This window comes from Astatotilapia calliptera, chromosome 17, assembly GCF_900246225.1.
Source record: "Astatotilapia calliptera chromosome 17, fAstCal1.2, whole genome shotgun sequence".
Lineage (NCBI taxonomy): Eukaryota > Metazoa > Chordata > Actinopteri > Cichliformes > Cichlidae > Astatotilapia > Astatotilapia calliptera.
In genome coordinates, this window is record NC_039318.1 from 32,990,091 (window position 1) to 33,009,733 (window position 19,643).

At 43.1% G+C, this 19,643-nt stretch overlaps 1 protein-coding gene across 3 annotated transcripts in view; it reads right to left on the reverse strand.

The window, feature by feature from the left end:
• ahcyl2b (adenosylhomocysteinase like 2b) overlaps nt 1–19,164 on the reverse strand; it is a 51,998-nt gene extending 32,834 nt beyond the window's left edge. The window contains exon 1 of one of the 3 annotated variants that reach the window (XM_026146185.1): nt 17,361–18,657. In XM_026146185.1, the coding sequence (XP_026001970.1) occupies nt 17,361–17,543 (183 nt within the window). In that variant the 5' untranslated portion in view covers nt 17,544–18,657. Of the gene's footprint in view, nt 1–17,360; nt 18,658–18,713 lie in introns of those variants that run through there. The other 2 variants (XM_026146182.1, XM_026146183.1) reach the window with 2 other exon arrangements.
• Between the last annotated feature and the right edge of the window lie 479 nt (nt 19,165–19,643).

Here is a 19,643-nt window from a genome sequence, read left to right on the forward strand (position 1 = left end):
AAATTCTTGCTTATGGTGTCTTTTAATGATGCAATCTACACAAGATAGCATGCTCATTTAAGCTCTTCCAGAGTATAAGCTAGTTAGGAAAGACACCCTTCCCCCTCACTGCAAATGTTTTTTTCAACACCTTACCAGGTACCAAAGCTTTGTGATCGTTGTTCCATGGTGCTGGACTGGCTATCAGGTTTTTATGTCATAATAACATAATTATAGGTGATGATGACTGAACAAAGTTCAAAGGAGAAAACAAGCGGATCAGATCAGACTAAGAGCAAGGATCACTTCTCTTAAATCAAAGTGCCAGAGAGCTTTTAATAGCTTTGTTCAAATGTCTGCCATAAGGTCTGGAAAACTGAGTGGTGACATTTAAAAAAAAAAAAAGGAAAGAAAACAAGGAACATGTCCTGTTAACAGCTTAACGCACCACACAAATATCTGGTAATGTCCTCAAAACCAAATCCTAAAAGTGCTTCTGTCAGACTGTCCCCAATCTGGGAGTCATTTAGTTAAAAGTAGAGACTTTAACTCAGTTAAAAACAGTAGGAACCCTACCCATGTGCCAAAGGTTGTAAAAGCAAAATGCTCATGCATACAATATAATCTAATATTAAAATTAACCCAAATGCTCCCTATATATTACAAAAAGAAATATCTTGTAAAATTGATCTGCATCTGCAACAACTCATGCAATGTGGTCAAAAACATTTATAGGTAATTATTATGTGTGTAAATGGTCCTTTGGGGAAATGTAGTTTTTGAATGCCACAAGCTTGGGCATCCATCTCTTAGTCACTTAACACAGGTAATAATCCAACAAGGCTGGACACTAGAATATCAAACACAGTACTACATGAATGTTAACTTATTAGACAACAAGTTAAAATCAAAAAGCTTATGTGGATATTAGATGAAGGTTCTTCTGACTGCTCCCTTATTTCCACAGAGGTTGCAACAGTGGATGGATCCATAGGTTTCATTTGACACAGATCTTATGCCAGATGCGCTTCCTGATGCAAACATGCCAATTATCCATGCTTGGGACCGGTGATGTGCCAAAAAGTAATAATCTGCCACAAAGTGATTCCCAATGTTTCTGTTTTTTTTTATTTTTTTTATTATCTAATACATTTGCTCACATTGCAAAATAGGCTCTACTTAGCATGACTTATTAAGGCATTATACATAAAATGAAGAAATGACCTGTTCTTCAAGTATCTCTATGGCTCTGACTTGTTGTCCCTACCATTGTGATCTACATTATAATCAATTGGGTCCTTTATGGCCACTTAAAATATCTTTATAGAACCGTTTTGTTATATTCATTCAAATTGCTGCTCTCCTCTTGGCCAGAACGCCTCTGAAAAAGACATTTTTAATGTCAATGATAATGTTTACGTGATTAATGTCACTTTGCTAAGAACTGATTACAGCTTTAATATTGTGAAAGGTATCTATGTTCTGGCTCATAATGGCATCTAATCATTCATGAGAGATTTGTTTGACATGTATTTGACAGATTACAGGTCAACAAGTAATTTACAACAGTTTTTCGCAAGCACTGGAAATCACTTTTTGGCACAACACCTGGCACCAGGAGTACACTAGCTTGTGACTCACAATTAATGGTAATTGCTAGGAGTTAGGTGGCTAACATTAATATGTGTGCCAGCAAGGTTAACGTTTTCGATAACTGTTCAATACTTCACCATTGTTGAAACGGGAGCTTTTATGGCCTCTTGATATTAGCAGTGTGTCACTATAAAGAAGCCAAAGAGCCGTCAAGACACCTTGGTGGAAACACGTATTGTTACAACATCTTGTTAACAGTGTGTTTTGGCCTTGGTTCTTAAAGCAGAGGAAGTCCTTCAGGCTTTTATGAAGTGTACTAGACAAAGCAACGGATGTCTTGCTTTGCAGCACTCCGTAGAGGACATGCAGTCCTAAAGGAAGCAACTAAAAAGAGACCATAAATGATTCTCTCTTTTTACTCCATTCTTGTTACAACTCTTCCTCCGTAAACAATCTTGATTCAGAGTGGAGCCGACCACAGTTTATTATGTGCTTGTTTTGTAAGCTGCTCTTGGATGCCACATGTAAGAGCTGTGGACATGCTTCTCAGTGGTTTTACTTACTATTCTTGGATTACTATTGTGTTTGTGTAGAAGAAAACCTATAATAGACTGCAGCAGACAGAGAGGTGTCGACAATATTTTAAAAATATATTTTTCTTCTTATGTCGCTCTCCCTCTCTTTACACATTTCCCTGCCTCTGTAATTGAAGTGAGATCAAACACAGCCCACAGCTTGGCTGGATTACAGCAGCCTCAGATTTAAGTCAAACTGTACTGACGGACAAGTCTTTAAAAAACGAAAATAAAAAATGAAAGAATTTTTCCATTTTTTTCTATTATTCTCACAACATCTACACTGAACCATCACAGTTTATCCACCTTGTGAACAATGTTATCAACCAGACAGAGCTAACAGGTGGCTGGATCTTCAAGCACGCACAACGCTGCTGACTGACATTTTGGCTGACAATTGAGGCTGTTGAAGACAGCTCGGCCTGTCATACACCCAGGCTGCGCTACCGCTGGATCGCATGCAAGCAGCAGACCGTCTGTCGATCTTTGCTCGGCCTTCAGGGAGGTAACATCTGCGTTAAAGGGTGCCATCAGTCTCATCTTTGCCTGATGTCTAAATACTGTGCAATGTTGCATGTCACTGGCACTTCCATAGACAAAAGTTAAGTTACTGACCAACATGTTTAACAGGCATGAAAGGAAGAGTCCATTTTGCTTTTGTAATGAGAAACTGCCTTTGTCAGAGTGAAATTAAAGGCGACAGAGTAGGGTTTCTTACCCATGCATAGATTTTTCTACAAAAAATGAAAAAAAAGAAAGAAAACAATAGTTGGAGAGAACAACCTGCACCATGGAGCAAAACAATAACCATCTGAAAAACAAGCCTGTGGCTAAGATCGTGTCTGAACTCACGCCACAGGAAAGGCCAGACACAAAAACAGGGGCAGAACTCTGGCAGACGCCTGGCTTTTACTGAAATGGCTCTGTAGTCTGCAAGCTCTGGCAAAGCAGAAGCAGACACACAAACCAGACAAGCAAGTAAAAGGCAGAGAAACCATTTTTATTTTTTTTATTTTTTTTGCCTGTCCCGTTTGGCTCTTTTGCCATCAGAATTGTTGTCTAAAGGCAAAGAAAGATGCCCAACGGATTTACTTTACCAAATTGACCATCCCAGCCTTGCCGTAATGGTCCATTTGATTCACCTTTTATTGTTTATTTTATTTTCACTTACTGAATACGGGACAGATTTGACTGGGGGAAAGAAGGGGAGAAAGAAAGAGGGAAAGAGAAACAGCTGAGAAGAGGGACGGGGGAGAAGGGCAAAAAACAAAAAACAACAGAATGAGCAGAAAGAAAAAAAAAAGAAATAAAAAATGCATATATCAATCACCTGGATCACCTGCTGAGAAAGAAAAAAGAAAACAAGCAGAAGAGAACAAGAGTAATAGAATAAACAGCATCACAATGATATATGGGAATATGACAGTAAATACTAAATATTAAACATTATTGTGCAGCACATAAGATCAACAGAACACAGTGTGCTTTGAGGTAGGAGCCAAAAAGGGTGTAGTTTGTGGGTGTGATCACCCGTGTGTACACCTGTGAGCATGGACGCGCTTGTTTTTTTAAAAGGTTCCTTCATGTAATGATCTGCTAGAGGGTGTGGGGGGCCACAGCCCCGTCCTCCAGGGCATGAAGCAGGTATGGAGGAGATCAAAACTCCAGACATCCAGAGGCACCCAGAACACAAGAGACCAAGGAAGACCAACAGAGGGGCAGCCGCGCCACTGTCCCAGAAAGAGCTGAGGAGAGTCCCAGATGAGGGCTCACTCAGCAGCCGCGGAGCAGAAGCCAGGGGGAGTTGCAGTGACGCGCCCGTGAGCTCCGCCGGCAGCCAGCCGTGCCTGAGTGACCGAGCCCCAGGCCGAGAGGCCGGGGGCACCCCACCTCCGAAGTGGCCCGAGCGAGCCCCAGGCTCCAGGCCCCGATAAGCGGCCGCCAAGGAGTGAGCCGGTGTGTACCTGGACGCCCATCCCCGGACACAAAGAACCACCAACGCACCGACACCTGAGGGAGTCCGCCACCGGCAGGGGAAGTGGTGGTAGGGGGAGATAGGCCTCCAAACCTTGGAGGGCCTGAGATGTCCCCAGAGAGGTGGCGCCTGACACCCAACCTGACATATAGACACAGAAATACAGGCACACACAGATACAAACATCCATTCCCACCCTCATGCTCTCATATGCACTTACTCCACACTCAACCAACGTGGAGACAGACATAAAGAGACGCTGTACACACGATCACACTCCCCAAGCGTACTCTACAAACCGGGTCTAGGTACCCTTGCCCCTGGAGGGGGAACTGCACCCAGACCCAGGTGGTGTTACCCTTTTCCCTGCGGTGGGGGGAGGCAGACCGCCCCGACTCCGCAGCAGCAGGGAGGCCCCACACTCCAGACCGCAGTCGGACGGCCAACTCCTCCTCCTAGCCCCCCCCGCTCCAGCAGGTCGCAGAGAACGGGGGTGAGAGAAGACTCCAAACCTCCCTCCACCCGCTCATTGTAGTGTTGATGCATGTGTGTTCTAAGGTGCATTTAAAACCCAGGAGGGCATGGAGCTACCTGCCAGAGAGCAGCAGGTAAGCGCATGGTCCCTCCTGCTAGCCCTCAATGTCTACGTGTATTTAACCTTGAGAGGTGGGCAACGACGCCAGGGGTGGGGTGTACACCCTGATGGTACTTTGGATTCCGTGTATCGTGCCCACCCCCAAGACCCTATATGTATGTGTAATGAGAGTGTGAGTAATGTGAATGTCTAAGTTGTGGGATAAAATTGAGGCAGACAGAAGGGGACAAAGGGGGGGGGGGGGGGGTAGCCTCCTCTGCACCCTGGTGACATACCCCTACTCCAAGGCCCTGCATGTGTGGGTGGTTGTGGTGGAGCGGGAAGAGGGAGGCAGCTGGAGATGGGGAGGGAAGGAAGGGAGGGGCAGGTGACCCCTCCCTGGGGCCAGCTCCCCCGCTGACCCCAGTAGGCACCCCCATACTCCGCGACCCGCCAGGGAAAGGGGGCCCAGGCCCATCCAGACCGGGGCCCAGTGCAGCAGCGCCTCCCGGCCCCACAGAGCCCGGGACAGTCCACCCAACCCCACCACAGAGAAAACTGCACCCACCCCACCATCCACTCATCTTCCAGACTACATAAGACAATAAACACCCAGGCTGAGATCTTCCTCCACCTCTCCTGTATCTCCCCCTCCTGCAGAGAGAGCTCCCGAGGAGAGGAAAGCTCCTGCAAGATGTGACAATCTCCCCCACCAGTTGAAGAGCCCCCCAGGCGGCTCGATGCACCGGCGGCACCCTGCTCCAGGGGTGGGCCCCCATGCACCCACCCGCCCACAACCCCGGCAACACACCAACCAGGCAACACATCAACTAGCAGGTGGCCAGAAATCAAACAGCTTCTCGTTGTGTTATGCTGCCATACAGTGTAGTGACACACCTAGGGTCCACCTAGCTAGCCAAACTTGCTAGTATTAGCTGACAACAGCACAGCACACCAAGCAAAGTCAGGTGCACCTGTCCGGATCTAATCAGTCAATCACATGGCAGTAAGTAGTGTATTTAGGCATGTGGACACAGTCAGGACGAGCTGCTGAAGTTCAAACTGAGCGTCAGAAAGGAGAAGAAAGGTTACTCAAGTAACTTTGAACATAGCATGATTGCTGGTGACAGATGGACTGGTCTGAGTATTTCAGAAACTACTGATTTACTGGGATTTTCCAACACAAACATCTCTAGGGTTTACAGAGAATGGTCTGTCCAGTGAGCAACAGTTCTCTGTGAGAAAATGCCTCGGCGTAAGAGGTTTGAGAATGACCAGACTTCTGACAGATAGGCAACAGTAAGTCAAATAACCACTCGTTGCAAACAGGGTACGCAGAAGAGAATCTCTGAATGCAAAACATGTAAAATGTTGAAGCAGCAGAAGATCACACCAGGTACTGATTCTGTGGGCTAAGATCATGAAACAGTGGCTGCAGCTAACCAAAATTGGAGAAAAAAAAGAAAACTAAACGTGCTGCCCTGTCCTAATGTCTGCTGCAACATTCAGATGGTGGTTTTATTACCTTCCTTTCACCCAATTGTAGATTTCTGACTGCTCTGAGCAATAAGGAGGAAAAAATATGAAGGAAGGAAGCAAGCTAGTGTGAGGTGGTGTGTATAAGGATATGTTTCAGAATCAGAGCACAGTGTGCTGCCCTGAGGTTGCCTATGATGTAAGAATGCCCCCTCTGATTTATACACACAGACAAGTGCTCAGACTGTAAATAAAAAGGCACACATACGCACACTCATGCGCCCACCATTACCGTGCATACACTTGGCAGCTACTGAGACAACATGCAATTACCAATGGGCTAGCACGTGCCCACACACACAGTATGTATATGTTGGTAGAGGCTTTGTGCAGCCACGTCAGCAGCAGAGAAAGCCATCTTAAGCTCTTCACTGAAGCCTATTTGCAGCATCAGCACATACTGTGTCCCAAAAAAAAAAAAAGTAAAGATGCATTATGTAGATGAACAGCTAGCAGCTACGTACCTGGTACTTTGGCAAATTGTTGTCCTTTTTTTTAAATTTGTTAATCAGTTGTATTAAAATTGATATGAACACAAATGTTTGTAGAAATGTTAGTTTAATCCATTGCAAAAGGAGATGTTTGAGTCTAGACTCCATCAGGGGACCAATTCACTTCTCGCTCTTTTTCTTTTTATTTCAAAAATGGAAATATTAAAATAAAAAGCACCCAGAGACAACTCATACTGTGAATTGGTTCTGCAGAAACAAAACTGAATGGACCTGAACTGTAATTCTAAGTTTTCACCAGGATGAAACTGTACAAGAGTAGAGGGAGCTGTGGGTATTTTCGGTCTGGGTGCATCTTTAAGAGGGACATGTAGTGCTTATTCAATTGTTTCTAATGACAATGCCTCATTGGTAGATAAGCTACACGCACCAACAGTGCAATGAAGCACTGTGTGTCTTTTCTGTTGCAAGCTTTCAGTTGTGTAACAGGGTCTTTTTTCCCCCCCACTACGTCAATCAAACTAGGGCACGGTTTGGTGCCCAAAGGCTTCACACTCCCATTCAATGGCTGTGGTCAAATAACCTCCATTCACAGAGATGACCAAGCCATCAATATTACTATTGATCAGCTCATTTAATAATCAAATGTTTCTACTCTGACTATGTGGCTCTCACATCTGAGAGAAAACAAACCGCGACAATCGACAAATGATGACTAAGTGATGCATCAAAACTGTGTCTGTGGCCTTTTTAGCAAATTGAAGAGCAACCTGTATCTGCTGCCTTTATACAGATCCATCTCCAGTCTACTTTTTTTAAGCCACTGCAGGGTCGATAAATGCCACCATTAGAAAGAAACATAATTTAACATTAACCAAAAATCAATTAAGTAATTATATATAATAATTTTTTCCACGAGCTTGAAAGCAACACCACACACTTTTAGAATATGCCACAACAAATCTCAAAAATTAAGTGATTTGTCTCTGGAAATGTGTGTTTGTGTTTTGTCTTCCCTCTTTTTGAAATGCTAAAAATAGCAGCAGCTCCCTGTGGGGAAGGTATAATTACATCAAAAGCACACAGTAGGGGGTGGTGCTGCTCTATTTTTGAATAAACCCATTATGGGGGTCGATGATCTATGTTTAATTAGGATTGTGGAGCAATTTCTTCATTGGTTATTAGGCTGGATTTGTCTTTATAAATTAATCCGACTAACAACAAAACCTGCACAGCAGCAAACAACATGAAATATGAGGAAAGCTGGTGTTTAAAGCTACTCTAAGAAGGAGGTTTTTTCCACATATATCGCCTATGCAAATAATTATCATATGACTCTAGTTTCCCCGAGCTATAGGTAACATTTTAGCATCATTCAGCTTATTGTTTGGGTTTTACACCCTGGAGTTTTGCCATTTTAGTCAATGATTGCTAAAAGACCACAAATCAAATACTAAAACACAACTGTGAAGAGGGCTGTCTGTTCAAACAGTACTATTCAAACAGCAGTTTGTTAGCAATACCATCTTTACATGATGTGCCTGACTTAAGTAAAGAACATTACTTCTGCTCATATCAATGAAATTTCCTTAGCTCAAATGTAATAAAGTGTACATCTAGAAGTGGATTTATACATCCATTATCCAGCTCCAAGGTGATTCAAGCTTTAGCAGCCATTGTCTCTCTCTGCCAAGAGTTGGTGGTTTTGTCTAACTAATAGGAAGCTGGATAGACAGATGGGTGTGTAGGGGCTCATTTCAGGCTTTGTGAAGGCCTTTTGTGAGGCAGCACTTTTTGAGCACAATGTTGTTCCTTTGTTCACTTGCAATGCTCAAGCACAGAGCATTCGCTGTATTGCTGGGAGGTGCAACCAGAAATGTACACTACTTATTTTGTTTTTGTTAGTTTAAATTAGTGCTGTAACAAAAGGAGATTTTCATTTTGATATTACTGTATGATCAGCAAAATAACAATATTTTCACAGAATCAACAGAAAATTAAAGGGAAGTAGTGGTTTCATGTCTTTAAGCATGCCTGGGTTCTTCGGCACAGCCTGAACTCTCTTAGAAAGCTTTCTTCTAAGATCCCACGCTGCTTCAATAATGGTGAGGTCTGGGCTTTGCTGAGGCCAATCCATCACTGATGGTACATTTTTCTACCCAGCATAGACAGTTTGTTTGGAATCACTGTCATGGTGAAAAATCAAGCATCTATAGACATTCGCTGTTATACCACTTTCCTGATCTCTGCTGTACATATTAATGATGATTTGAACCAAAACGTTCAAAAATCTGGATTCATCACTCCACAAGAACTGCTGCCACTGATTTTCAGTCCAGTTCCAGGGTAATTTGGTATACCTTTGTGTCTTTTCTCAGTTTCCCTTCATTAAAAATGGCTTGTTCACAGACACCCTTCAGCTAAGACCATTTCTGACGAGCATTCAATAAAGAGCAGCTTGATCAACTAAATGACCAGATCTCAGATAGTTCTGCCCTCCATGGCAAGATACGCCAAGTTTTTGAACAACAGCTTTTTGGGAACCACCTTGTTGGTGCAAAATACTACTTTATGCCTGTCAAACGTTTTCATCTTTGGTATTTTCAGTTAAAGAACTGGAACAAGTGAAGTGTTTTGTCAGTTATGTGTAGACAACAATGGTTCATCCCTTGAGTTAGGTTCCTTTTTTATGCTTGAATGATTCATGGGTCAGTGTTAAGTGGCTTAAAGACAGACAAAAAAATTCCAATGAGAATTGTCATCTGAAACTCAGTGAAAAAGTAGCTAATGTGCAAACAAAGAACAATTGCTCAATATCTCTTTAAAGGTGACAAGAAAGTCTGGCTTTCTTGCAATAATATATCAAGAAACGACAGGTGACTCGGACATTTTTTTTTTAAACCACTACAGTTCCTTATACTACTGCTTCTTATAACAGAATTAAAATAAAAATAACAAAATAAAAACACTAAATAACAAAAACAGACTCTTGGATTCAATGTTTATATTGTTAGTTTGCCTCTCCCCCCCCCCCCCCCCCCCCCTTCTCTTTAAAACTAACTAAATCATACAGCATAGAAAGCTCCCAAATTTAGTGATGAAGCCTCTCTCAGCTCCTAACAGGTTGTTTTTGTCTAGCCAACATTATCCAGCATGCCCCTGTGGTGTAATTTTGAAAACATACAATTATAGGTGTTACAAAGTGTCTAACATGGTGTTTGTTCTGTTACAGTTTTACTTGTATGTGACTGACTGCAGTGTTAAAGTTAGAACCATAAGTAAGAACGTTTACATAGTCAACAATATTACAGATTTCTGTTTTCCAGAGCCACAAGAACCTTGCATAATTTATATCGTATGGGGAAATTGAAACAAGCACAGCCCAACACCATTTTCTTCTCATGCTTGGCGACTTGTCTGTTAATGTCCACAGATTCTCATGTGTACTCAGCATTGTAGGCTGGAGGTCGCACATACACACACACACACAAACAAAAAGCCTGGGCTCCCTCGCTGGTTCAACAGTAACTAAAGTAAGGGGTTTAAAATTTCACACTATGCTGGTTGTTTATGAACATGGGTTCCAGGAAAAGTGAGTGCTCTTCTTTTCCCTTCATTATGTTCACTCCTCTGTGCCAAGGATCTGAGGCTTGTAAAAAGCCTATTGATGGAAAGATGTGTAACTCAATCAGCTGTACATGCTCAGTGATACCAAGCTGGGATGACAAGGCAGGAAATGAGTTTCAACTGGGGAGTTGCAGATGTGTATGTGTGGGTGGTACACTCATTAGGAGGGATGCAAAGACTCTTAAAGTGCCAGTCTCAAACCAGACCCACAGGCAAGAAAAGGGGAAAACCTTCATGAATTGTCCACGACAGGCGTTCAGATCCCATCTACTGAGCACTAGATGTCAAGGCCAGTAAAGTCAGCATCATGTGCCAGTGGAAGGTGATACATGTAGGTGCAACCTAATTTAGAAATGAATGTGTGCTGTAAGAACAGCAGGAGACTGGGAGGTAAAATGCAAGCGATCAGTGATTTTTTTTTCCCTCCCCAATCTGACAGCTGCACACCCTTAATGCCAAGGTAACCCTGTATAACCACTGTGCTAAAATGTCACAGACAGTCTACCCTGATAATGTGTTCTCATCCCAGGGTGCAAAATACTGCCATTTCACCAGAAGGCACTGCATCACATACAGGCACAGCTGAATGGCTCTCTTATACAGGTGGGCAAACTTTTGTGCCTGTAAGATGGTGGGAAGTTTCAAACTTGGCAGAGAGTGCTGTCCCATTCAGGAACTTTAAGTGCTGCAATTTGTTTAGTTTTCACTTGCCAATTAGTTCCCCTTTCCATTAAAGAAACATTAGACATCCATTGTGTTTATCTATTGTGTTTATTCTTTATAATAACCAGAGACACCGACAGCATTTGGATTGTTGGCCTATAATTTGTATTTTTGTGCTACCACCAGCCTCACAATAGGCTGGAATTTTCCTGTGCCAAACCAGATTTACTTTACAACAAAGAGGAAGTATGTTAGCAAATTGCACAAATAAACCCAGAAGCTTACGCTTGATTTCGCTTCAGCTCTTTATATGTTATTAGGTTGCCCTTCCCCGCAGCTGGCTGAAGGACCAACGGCACAAGCTAAAGTATCACACAGTTTGTGATCCGGCCACCGCTGATCATAAACACCTACAACGTGTAAACGATGGTCTGCAAAGCTGTCCACACAACCACCACAAAACCATCTTTTACCCATAAGACCATAAGCAGCCTGTGTCCCTACCAAATGTTGGCTGTACAACCGCATAGTTCTATCAAGCAGTGTAGCCACTGCCCGCAGAACAGGTATCCATTGAGGGACTGCCAATAGAAACAAAGAACGCATTCACAGATTCTCTTTCTATGTGGCTGTAGATACACTGAATCTTTAACAATGCCTCTAGGTAGTGAACCTAGTTATTTCTTCTATGTTGATGGCTGTTGCTAGATTACAAAGAAAAGTAATACTACCTACTTCGTGACAGTACTACATAATACCATTCAGCATTGCTAGAGGGCCAAAAACTAGTAGATGTTAAGGGTTCAATTTGTTACTTTACTGGGGAAGAGTGCACCTTGAGCATATTCTTTTTTCTTCTGGTCGCTGCCCCAAATTCAGAGGCTGCAAGGCATCTTTCAACTGGTTGCTTCATTTAGGTTCCTCAGCCTGGACAGCTTTGCCACATTCGTGAAAAACAATAATCCAAATTAGTTGATTCTGTAATCATTTTTCCCAAAAGCAAGTATGTGAGTGTGGGTATGGAGAAGACCTCAGGACTAACTGTTTATAAAGATTTTTACATTATGCCCACTCTATTCTATTACATTTATTACAGCTCACAGTTTTGTCTAATGTTTGCTTGACTTCACCTCTCAGCCAGTCCACAGTTAATGGAAGTACAGCAAGAGTTGTGTGTATTCATACGTGAATAAAACACTATATAAATAAAGCTGGTTGTGGCATTTTACTTTAATGCATTACATAATGAAAGCAGCCATTATTTATCAATTGCACAACTGGGATTTAATGACCAGGCTGCTGGTTAGTTTTATTTAGTGTTGAGAATATTGTAACAAATATGTTGACCACGTGACCACCTTTTCAGTGTGAAAATTCTGATTCTTATTTTATCCATCCATGCATGCAGCCCTACAGCAGAGCAGCCGCTACAACGACCAATCTGGACAGCGATGAAGGGCTAACTATTTGGCAACTTGGAGCGAGAGAAACTGTAACTGGTGTAAAGTACTAACAGTCCATTTCCTGATTTGGCCCGAGTGCCATGGATAAAGATGGTTAGGCAGGCATGATCTCACACATAGTGGTGCTGGGATTCGCGCTGGGAAAAGGTCTTGTGCTGTACGGGAACACCAAGACTGTGAGAAAGTGAGACACGGCGTGAAAGCTAAATATTAAAAAACGACAGAGGAAGCGGTATCCTGCGGTGAGGGTAGTTTGTAACTCAGACTGTTTTGGGGGTTATTTTAAGAAGTCTGCTGATCCACTGTTTGGAAAGTATTGTTGAGCAGGCTGACATGAGGCACACAGCCTGAGCAGAACCAGAGGGGAGATGGAGCAAAAATAAAAAGTGGTGTGACATGGTAATTTGAGCAAGAGGAGAGTGAGAGCACCAGAGAAAGATCAGATAAATCCGGGGGTTTCACTCATAGGCCATTAAAAAGAGCGATAAACCTCAGCTAAGTGCACTGAGGGCAAAGCTGGCCAAATATACACCCTCTACCATGAGTGGAAGAGGCAGTTCAGACTTGCCAAATCACACAACAGTACCATTCAGTTCCTATAAGCATTTATTTTGAGATATATTACTTGGTCTCTTGCCTGGAAGTATTTCACAGTAATCCACAGATATAGCTCTTTGATCTTTTAAGTTAGTATTACATACACATACAACCAATCAGGCTTACCAGTGACTAACTGATTAATCAATCATTTACATTCAAGCTATGCACTCAAACACACACATTAAAACCCCAACCACTTACTACAGCCATTAAAGCTCTACCCAGGTCTGATTAACTAGTGGATCCCATGCAGGCCTGCCTGGGCCTCTCCACCACTCCTTACAACTGGGTTTGTTCTTTTTAAGACAGTCCACTCTACTGTCTTAAAAAGGGGCCAGGAACTTTCCCACTAAGGCAAGCCTTCAAACTACCATGAGGTTCAAGGTCTGGGCACGGGCTGTCGATCATTCTTAATGCTTCTCCGGTGACCTCTGACAATGCGTTAAAGCTTGCTGGGACCTCACAACTCCTGTGAGCTTTTTAGTCCTGTCATAGAGTTTCCAAATCAGCATTTAAAGGCACTTGTGAAGCTGCGAAGCTGTCACGTTGTTAGACAGATATAAAAATGACAGTAGAAATACGGCTCTTTGTGCTGTATCTGTAGTAGAGACGTGCTAGCCAACAAAAAGATAATTATAGCAATTAATTTGTATTAAATTCAAGACTCAATAGTTCATGTCAAAGTGGAACCATAACAGTTTTCTTTTAAGGAGTCGCCAGCAAAAAGTAAAACTGTATTTATGAAGCGCCTTTCAAGATGCTCATATTAAACATGCCCAAAGTTTCAGATAATAAGGTCAAGGTGTGTTCAAGTAACCACAGGCTTCAGACTGCTCTAAATATTAAGGGTCAGATTCTGTTTCAACATTCGGCTCAGTATGAAGTCAGAGAGATAGCTGTGAGCACATCAGCCCTACTTTCAAACCTTCCGTTTTGGAGGGAGAGCCAATCAGAAGAAGGTTGGCAAATTGATGTGCTGCACCATGGCCCAGTATAAGATAAATAAGGATTATTTTGAACTTTGACTCATTCTACTAGAGTCCAAAAAGAATAGAGCTGGCAATGAGCTCAATAAGGTCTGAGCCAAGAGTCTAGCCAGTATATCAGTGGGGCCCATGTATAGGCCGATATTAGCTCCTTACCGATATATTGGTACTGGTATTTATAGCAGTCAGAATATAAAAATTAAGTAATAAAATAGATGTGAGAAAGATGTACACGTGTGTGTGTGTGTGTGTGTGTGTGTGTGTGTGTGTGTGTGTGTGTGTGTGTGTGTGTGTGTGTGTGTGCCTGCCACAAATACAACCAGCAGAGTCGAGCAGAGCATATTGTAACCCTTGACTTTTGACAATAAAACTGCATTGTTATGTTATCTTAATAGTGACTCATAAATAACACGCACAACAAAATGTTAGGGAAATCTGTTTGTGTTTTTGTGCGTTTCAAAAAATGTAATAAAAATTGTCCGATATTAGATATTTAAATAACTAAATATCTATCTCAAAAAATTTTTATCTGTCAGGGTCTACAAGTTTATCTGAAGAGGGGACTTGAATAAATATATTTATTCCTATAATCTATTTGATGAATACAAAAGTAGGGGTAGGACATAATTCAACTTCTATCCCTTAGGAAGTGCATGTGATCACCACAATGCAGGCACTCCCCCACACACAGACCAGCTCAGTTGCTGAGGTGACTCACCAATCAGAGGGCGCAGGGGAAGGACAGTGACACATTCGCCTTTGTAGCTGAGAACAGTCACGGGGAGATGAAGATCAATGTGCTTGCATGAAGATGGCCACGCTGAGAAACCACAGAGCAGCCACCTCATATCCTTCACCAGATGACTTGGAACAATCACGAGAGCATGGAAGGAACTGATGAGGAAACAGGCTGCGCAATCTTTAGCTCAGCTGGCTTCAGCACATCGTACTAGCTCCCTGCTTCATCTCACCATATTGACACCTGCATGAAACTGATCACAACAATAGTGCCTTTTACAGAGCAAGCTGGTGTAAATATAGTTACAATTAATGAGTTAATGAGTGGCATTAGAGTGGAAACCTATAGCACCATCAACACGTGGCAACAACAACTTGGGCTGATTTTTGACTCTTGTGAAACACAACCCCACCTTCAAAACTGTTTTCGTCCTGAGCCACATGTCACTAAGCCTGTTAACCAGTGAGCACTACCAGGAACATCAGCTTAGTAGGTGATATAACATTACAACAGAGAGGAATGTTCCTGGTAGATCCTGCTGTTCTGTGAAATCATTTACCGTAATTGTCGGGCTATAAGCCGCTACTTTTTGCACAAGCTTTGAACCCTGCGGCTTTTAGTCAAGTGCGGCTTTTCTATGGATTGTCCATGATTTTTGTCATATCGTAAGACTATTTGTTTTATTTGTTCCGCTGTTGTACGGCACTACGTTGCCTGGCGGAAGGGCATGTGATCTGACACACAGTATCGGGGTTCAAGAGTGGTATGTTGGTCACATGTCCATCCGCCAGGCAACATAGTGTTGTACAAGTAGCGCGAAAAACAAACTTCAAAGTAGCGCTACCCGTTCAGCAGGAGACGTGGATGATGAGCGCCGATAAACTTGCGAAAAGCAAGTTATGCTCAACTCCACCAGTGGAATCTGACAGCGTGGAAAAGTTTGAAAACATCCATGATCACCAACGGATTTCGAAGGGCTGGACTGCTGCATGATGGAGAGGAGGACACCGCCACGGCCCTTCTGATGGTGTTCGACACTGACACTGACAACGAGGATTTGTTTGGTTTTGAAAGTGACAACAAAGGAAAGAAGCTGAGAGTGGATGACGAAGCCATCCTGAGCCTGTTCGTATCCGACACTGGAGAAGAGGACTTTGGTGGTTTTAGTGCGCAGGAAGAAGAGAAAGATGGTGGTGAATGACTGACTTTTCTTCTTGTTAAAGCCGTGTCACTGCACCTGAGCCTAAAAGGTAGTCCGGATCCATTTTTCTGGTGTGCTGTAGGTTATTGTTATGTACTACATTTGTTACTCATTTATGAAGCACAGTACATGTTTCGTTCCATTACCGCTACTTGTACATATACCTAAAAAGTTATGCAAATATGTACCCATAACTTGTTATTCAAAATATTAATAAAAGGGGTGTGTCTCCAAACAGCCATCTCTTTCCTGACAATTCCCTTTGTGCATATTCTCTTACATATGATAAGTCAACATTGAAACACCTGCGGCTTTTAGTCAGGTGCGGCTAATGTATGTACAAAACAGGATTTTCCCCTGATTTTAGCTTGTGCGGCTAATATTCAGGTGCGCTTTGTAGTCCGGGAAATACGGTAATAACATCACTATGCATGCTTCCCATAAACCTGTTAGGAAGTGCAATCCCTGCCAAATCAGGCAGGTGACACTACTGACCAAGTATGCAGCTACAAAAATGTCTGCCTGCCACACGAGTCTCGCACAGCAAACGTGATAGCAGCTAGGCCCGCTTCTTGAAGTACTCCGCAGCTGGAGCCTTCACCCAGAACTTCCCAGAGGCTGGAGATATTCAAGCCAAGCTGGACGGGTTACAATCACACTCATCACTGACTCAGAAAGCTTACATCTGGGCTCACCTACAACAGCAAGCTGGCCTTTTAATCCCCTCATGTGGTGACATGATAGAGGCAAGGATTAAAAGCCAGCCAGCCAGCCATCCAGCCAGTCAGTCAACACCACTGCCCTGCCTGGCTGCGTACTTGCATCATCGTCCCCAGTGCTTCACTTAGCTTTTACTGCAACTGGGGAAGGACAGTTCAGCAGATGCTCGAGACCAGGCTGTGGTCATATAAATCTATAATGCAGTACCATTACTCCTGCTATACTTCATCTATAAATAGGCTGCAGGCAACCTTCTGTGAATAAACAAAAATACTGAAAAACAGTTGATCAGACCAATACAGTTCCAACACACTGCAGAAATTTACATAACAGGCAGACTTCAGCCCTAAAAGTGTTCAGGATGGCGTTCATCCTCAACTCAAGCTTTCTGGACTCTCTGCATCCCATGAACTTGAAACAAGACAACACACTTGCAATGAAAATTCAAAGACAGACATACATTTTAATCACACAAGCTAAGCCATAACAACAGGATATAAAGATCAACATATAATGATCAGATATTTAATAGAGTGCCTGCACTGATATTTGAAGGAAATATTGGTAAAGAGTTAACAAGTGTGACCAAAATGTTTACTTTCAAATAAATTTTTTTTAAAAAAAGCACTATTTTAAGTAAATTTTCACAACTACTTCTCCCCTTAATCAACAGTCTGTACCTTGCACCTGCATTCAAACTTGGCCTCCTCAGTAGCACAGATGTGGCTGTTGCTTTCCCATAGCTCTGGCTGCGCTTCCCCCTGCAAGCCCGGTGTTTCCGACTGCTCATTCTCTTCTAGATGCCGGCTCGCTTTGACAGTCTGAGGTACTTGAAGCCATCTGCTCTGTGCTGCGCACTCCATTCTCTCACGTTACTACCAAACATTTGGCTAAAGGGTCTTTAAGCTGGGTTTCCTTCGGGGTTTGGTTTAATAGGATAGGATCACTGACGTAGTACAGGGTGTGGGTGGGGAGTGCATCCCACCCGACTTGTCCTTTCACCGGGTTTCACCCAATTTCTAGGCTTTCTGAAGCCAAAAAAAAACACACTAAAGTGGCATGTGTATTAGTGCAACAGCTGACCACTACTTATAAAGTCCACTACAAAGATAACAGGATATGCAACTGTTAATAAAGCTCTTGCAATCATTTTCTTATCAAATAAAAAAAAAAGTCCTTTCCTTGAACGTTGCCCTTCTTCTGTCCTAAAAAAGACCTTGTAAGGAGCAGAGCGATAAGACAACCACAGCTAAACAGTGCCTAAATCCACCTAAGGTATCAATTATAGGTGTTACAGACTCAAAGAGGTTTATTTTTATAAACCAGGTCACAGGGGTTACACATCACTGACTACTGTTACAGCCAAGTTAGACCACACACCTGCATAAATTTGACTAAACTAAAACGGCATGTCTGTTTTACAGGCAGTGAACTGTGAATAGTTTTAACATAATAATCTGAGGTCAAGCAAGGGTCATGAAGTTCCACAGAAGGACACCCAAGTGTCAATAATCAGAGCTTCTTCAAAAATAAGAAAGATGTGTGCCACAATTAAACTATGACTGAAAAGACCATATCCGAAAAATGTAAGCGGTCTGTGTTTTGCGTTTGTCACGTTTATGCTCAAGATAATGTGACACAAATATACACAAACCTACAAAAGCATGTGGGACCTCATGCTATGAGAGAGCTTTTAAATACCCAGTATCAGCACAACTTGTGAGAACAGTTGGATACTGTCGCCCACCTCCTGAGTCCTAAATATTTCACTTAAATGTCAGCCTTAGTGAAAACGGGTATGAGAAAAAGAATAACATTCCTTCCCTTGTGTTATAAGCAGTGAAAAGCATCATTTAAACCGTCAACGGCCGCCGCCGATTCAGCTTTGGTGCCAGCTAGCCTGTTAGCATCGTCACACAATGCCAGCTTTCCCAGCAAGCTCGCGCTGCGGCGAGGTCCTCAGTGGTGGTCCAGCAACAGCGAGATATACAAAAGCACTTATGTGTAGGGGAGAAAAATGCCGCCTGTCTTACCTTTTTCATGCGAGGAGCCTCGGCAACGGTTCCGTCCCGGTTGACAAACGCCTCCCCGCCGTTCTGCTGCGGGTCCGAGCGTTTCATAGACGACGCTTGAGGCATCTTCGCCGGGTTTGGGGTGAGCAAGCCCGTGCCTCCTTCCCCGGCTTTCGCGGAAGGCTCCGCGATAGGGGACACGGCAGCCGCGGAACCGGCCTCGTGCGGGTCGTTTCTGGGGAGGTTCTTGCCTTCCGACGTGGGTGTCACCGGGGATTCAGCCGGCAGGTCTTTGCCGGTGGGGACGTCTTTGAGTTCGACCTCTGCCATTTTCGCTGCCACAACCTGGACTGACATCGCTGCAGTTTCTCAAAGTCCTTTTTCCAGCACGATAGCGAGTCAAGCGGATGTGAGCGGAGGAGCCACGACGGCCAAATGCATTGTGGCTCTTGTAGTTCCACTAAGTAGCTCAATGGCCCACAGGACACTTCTCACACCACTTATTCGTTCATGAGTAACGTTTTATTCGACGTCAATACATGCAGCAAAAGAACAATATCGTTACTTATTATTATAATACATTTAAATTAGCTAAAAAGAGAGTCCTAATAGACATTGAGACCACATTTCCCAATAGAGATAGCCGGGTTGTTAAATACACTCTGGGAAATGCAGTTTTTAATAAAAAGAGGACGACAATAAACTACATAACAAACGTGAGCTTTGCAGATAATGCGGTTTCAAGAGACAATCTCATAAAATGCACACTTAGATCTTTTTTGTGAAAAATAATCAAATTTCTTTCTAAAATAAAATATTTACAACGTACAAAATCCACTACTGGTGGTGGTCAGAGGGCCCGGTTGCGCCAGTGTTCGGCAGCCTTGCCTCTGTCAGTGCGCCCCAGGGTGGCTGTGGCTACAATGTAGCTTGCCATCACCAGTGTGTGAA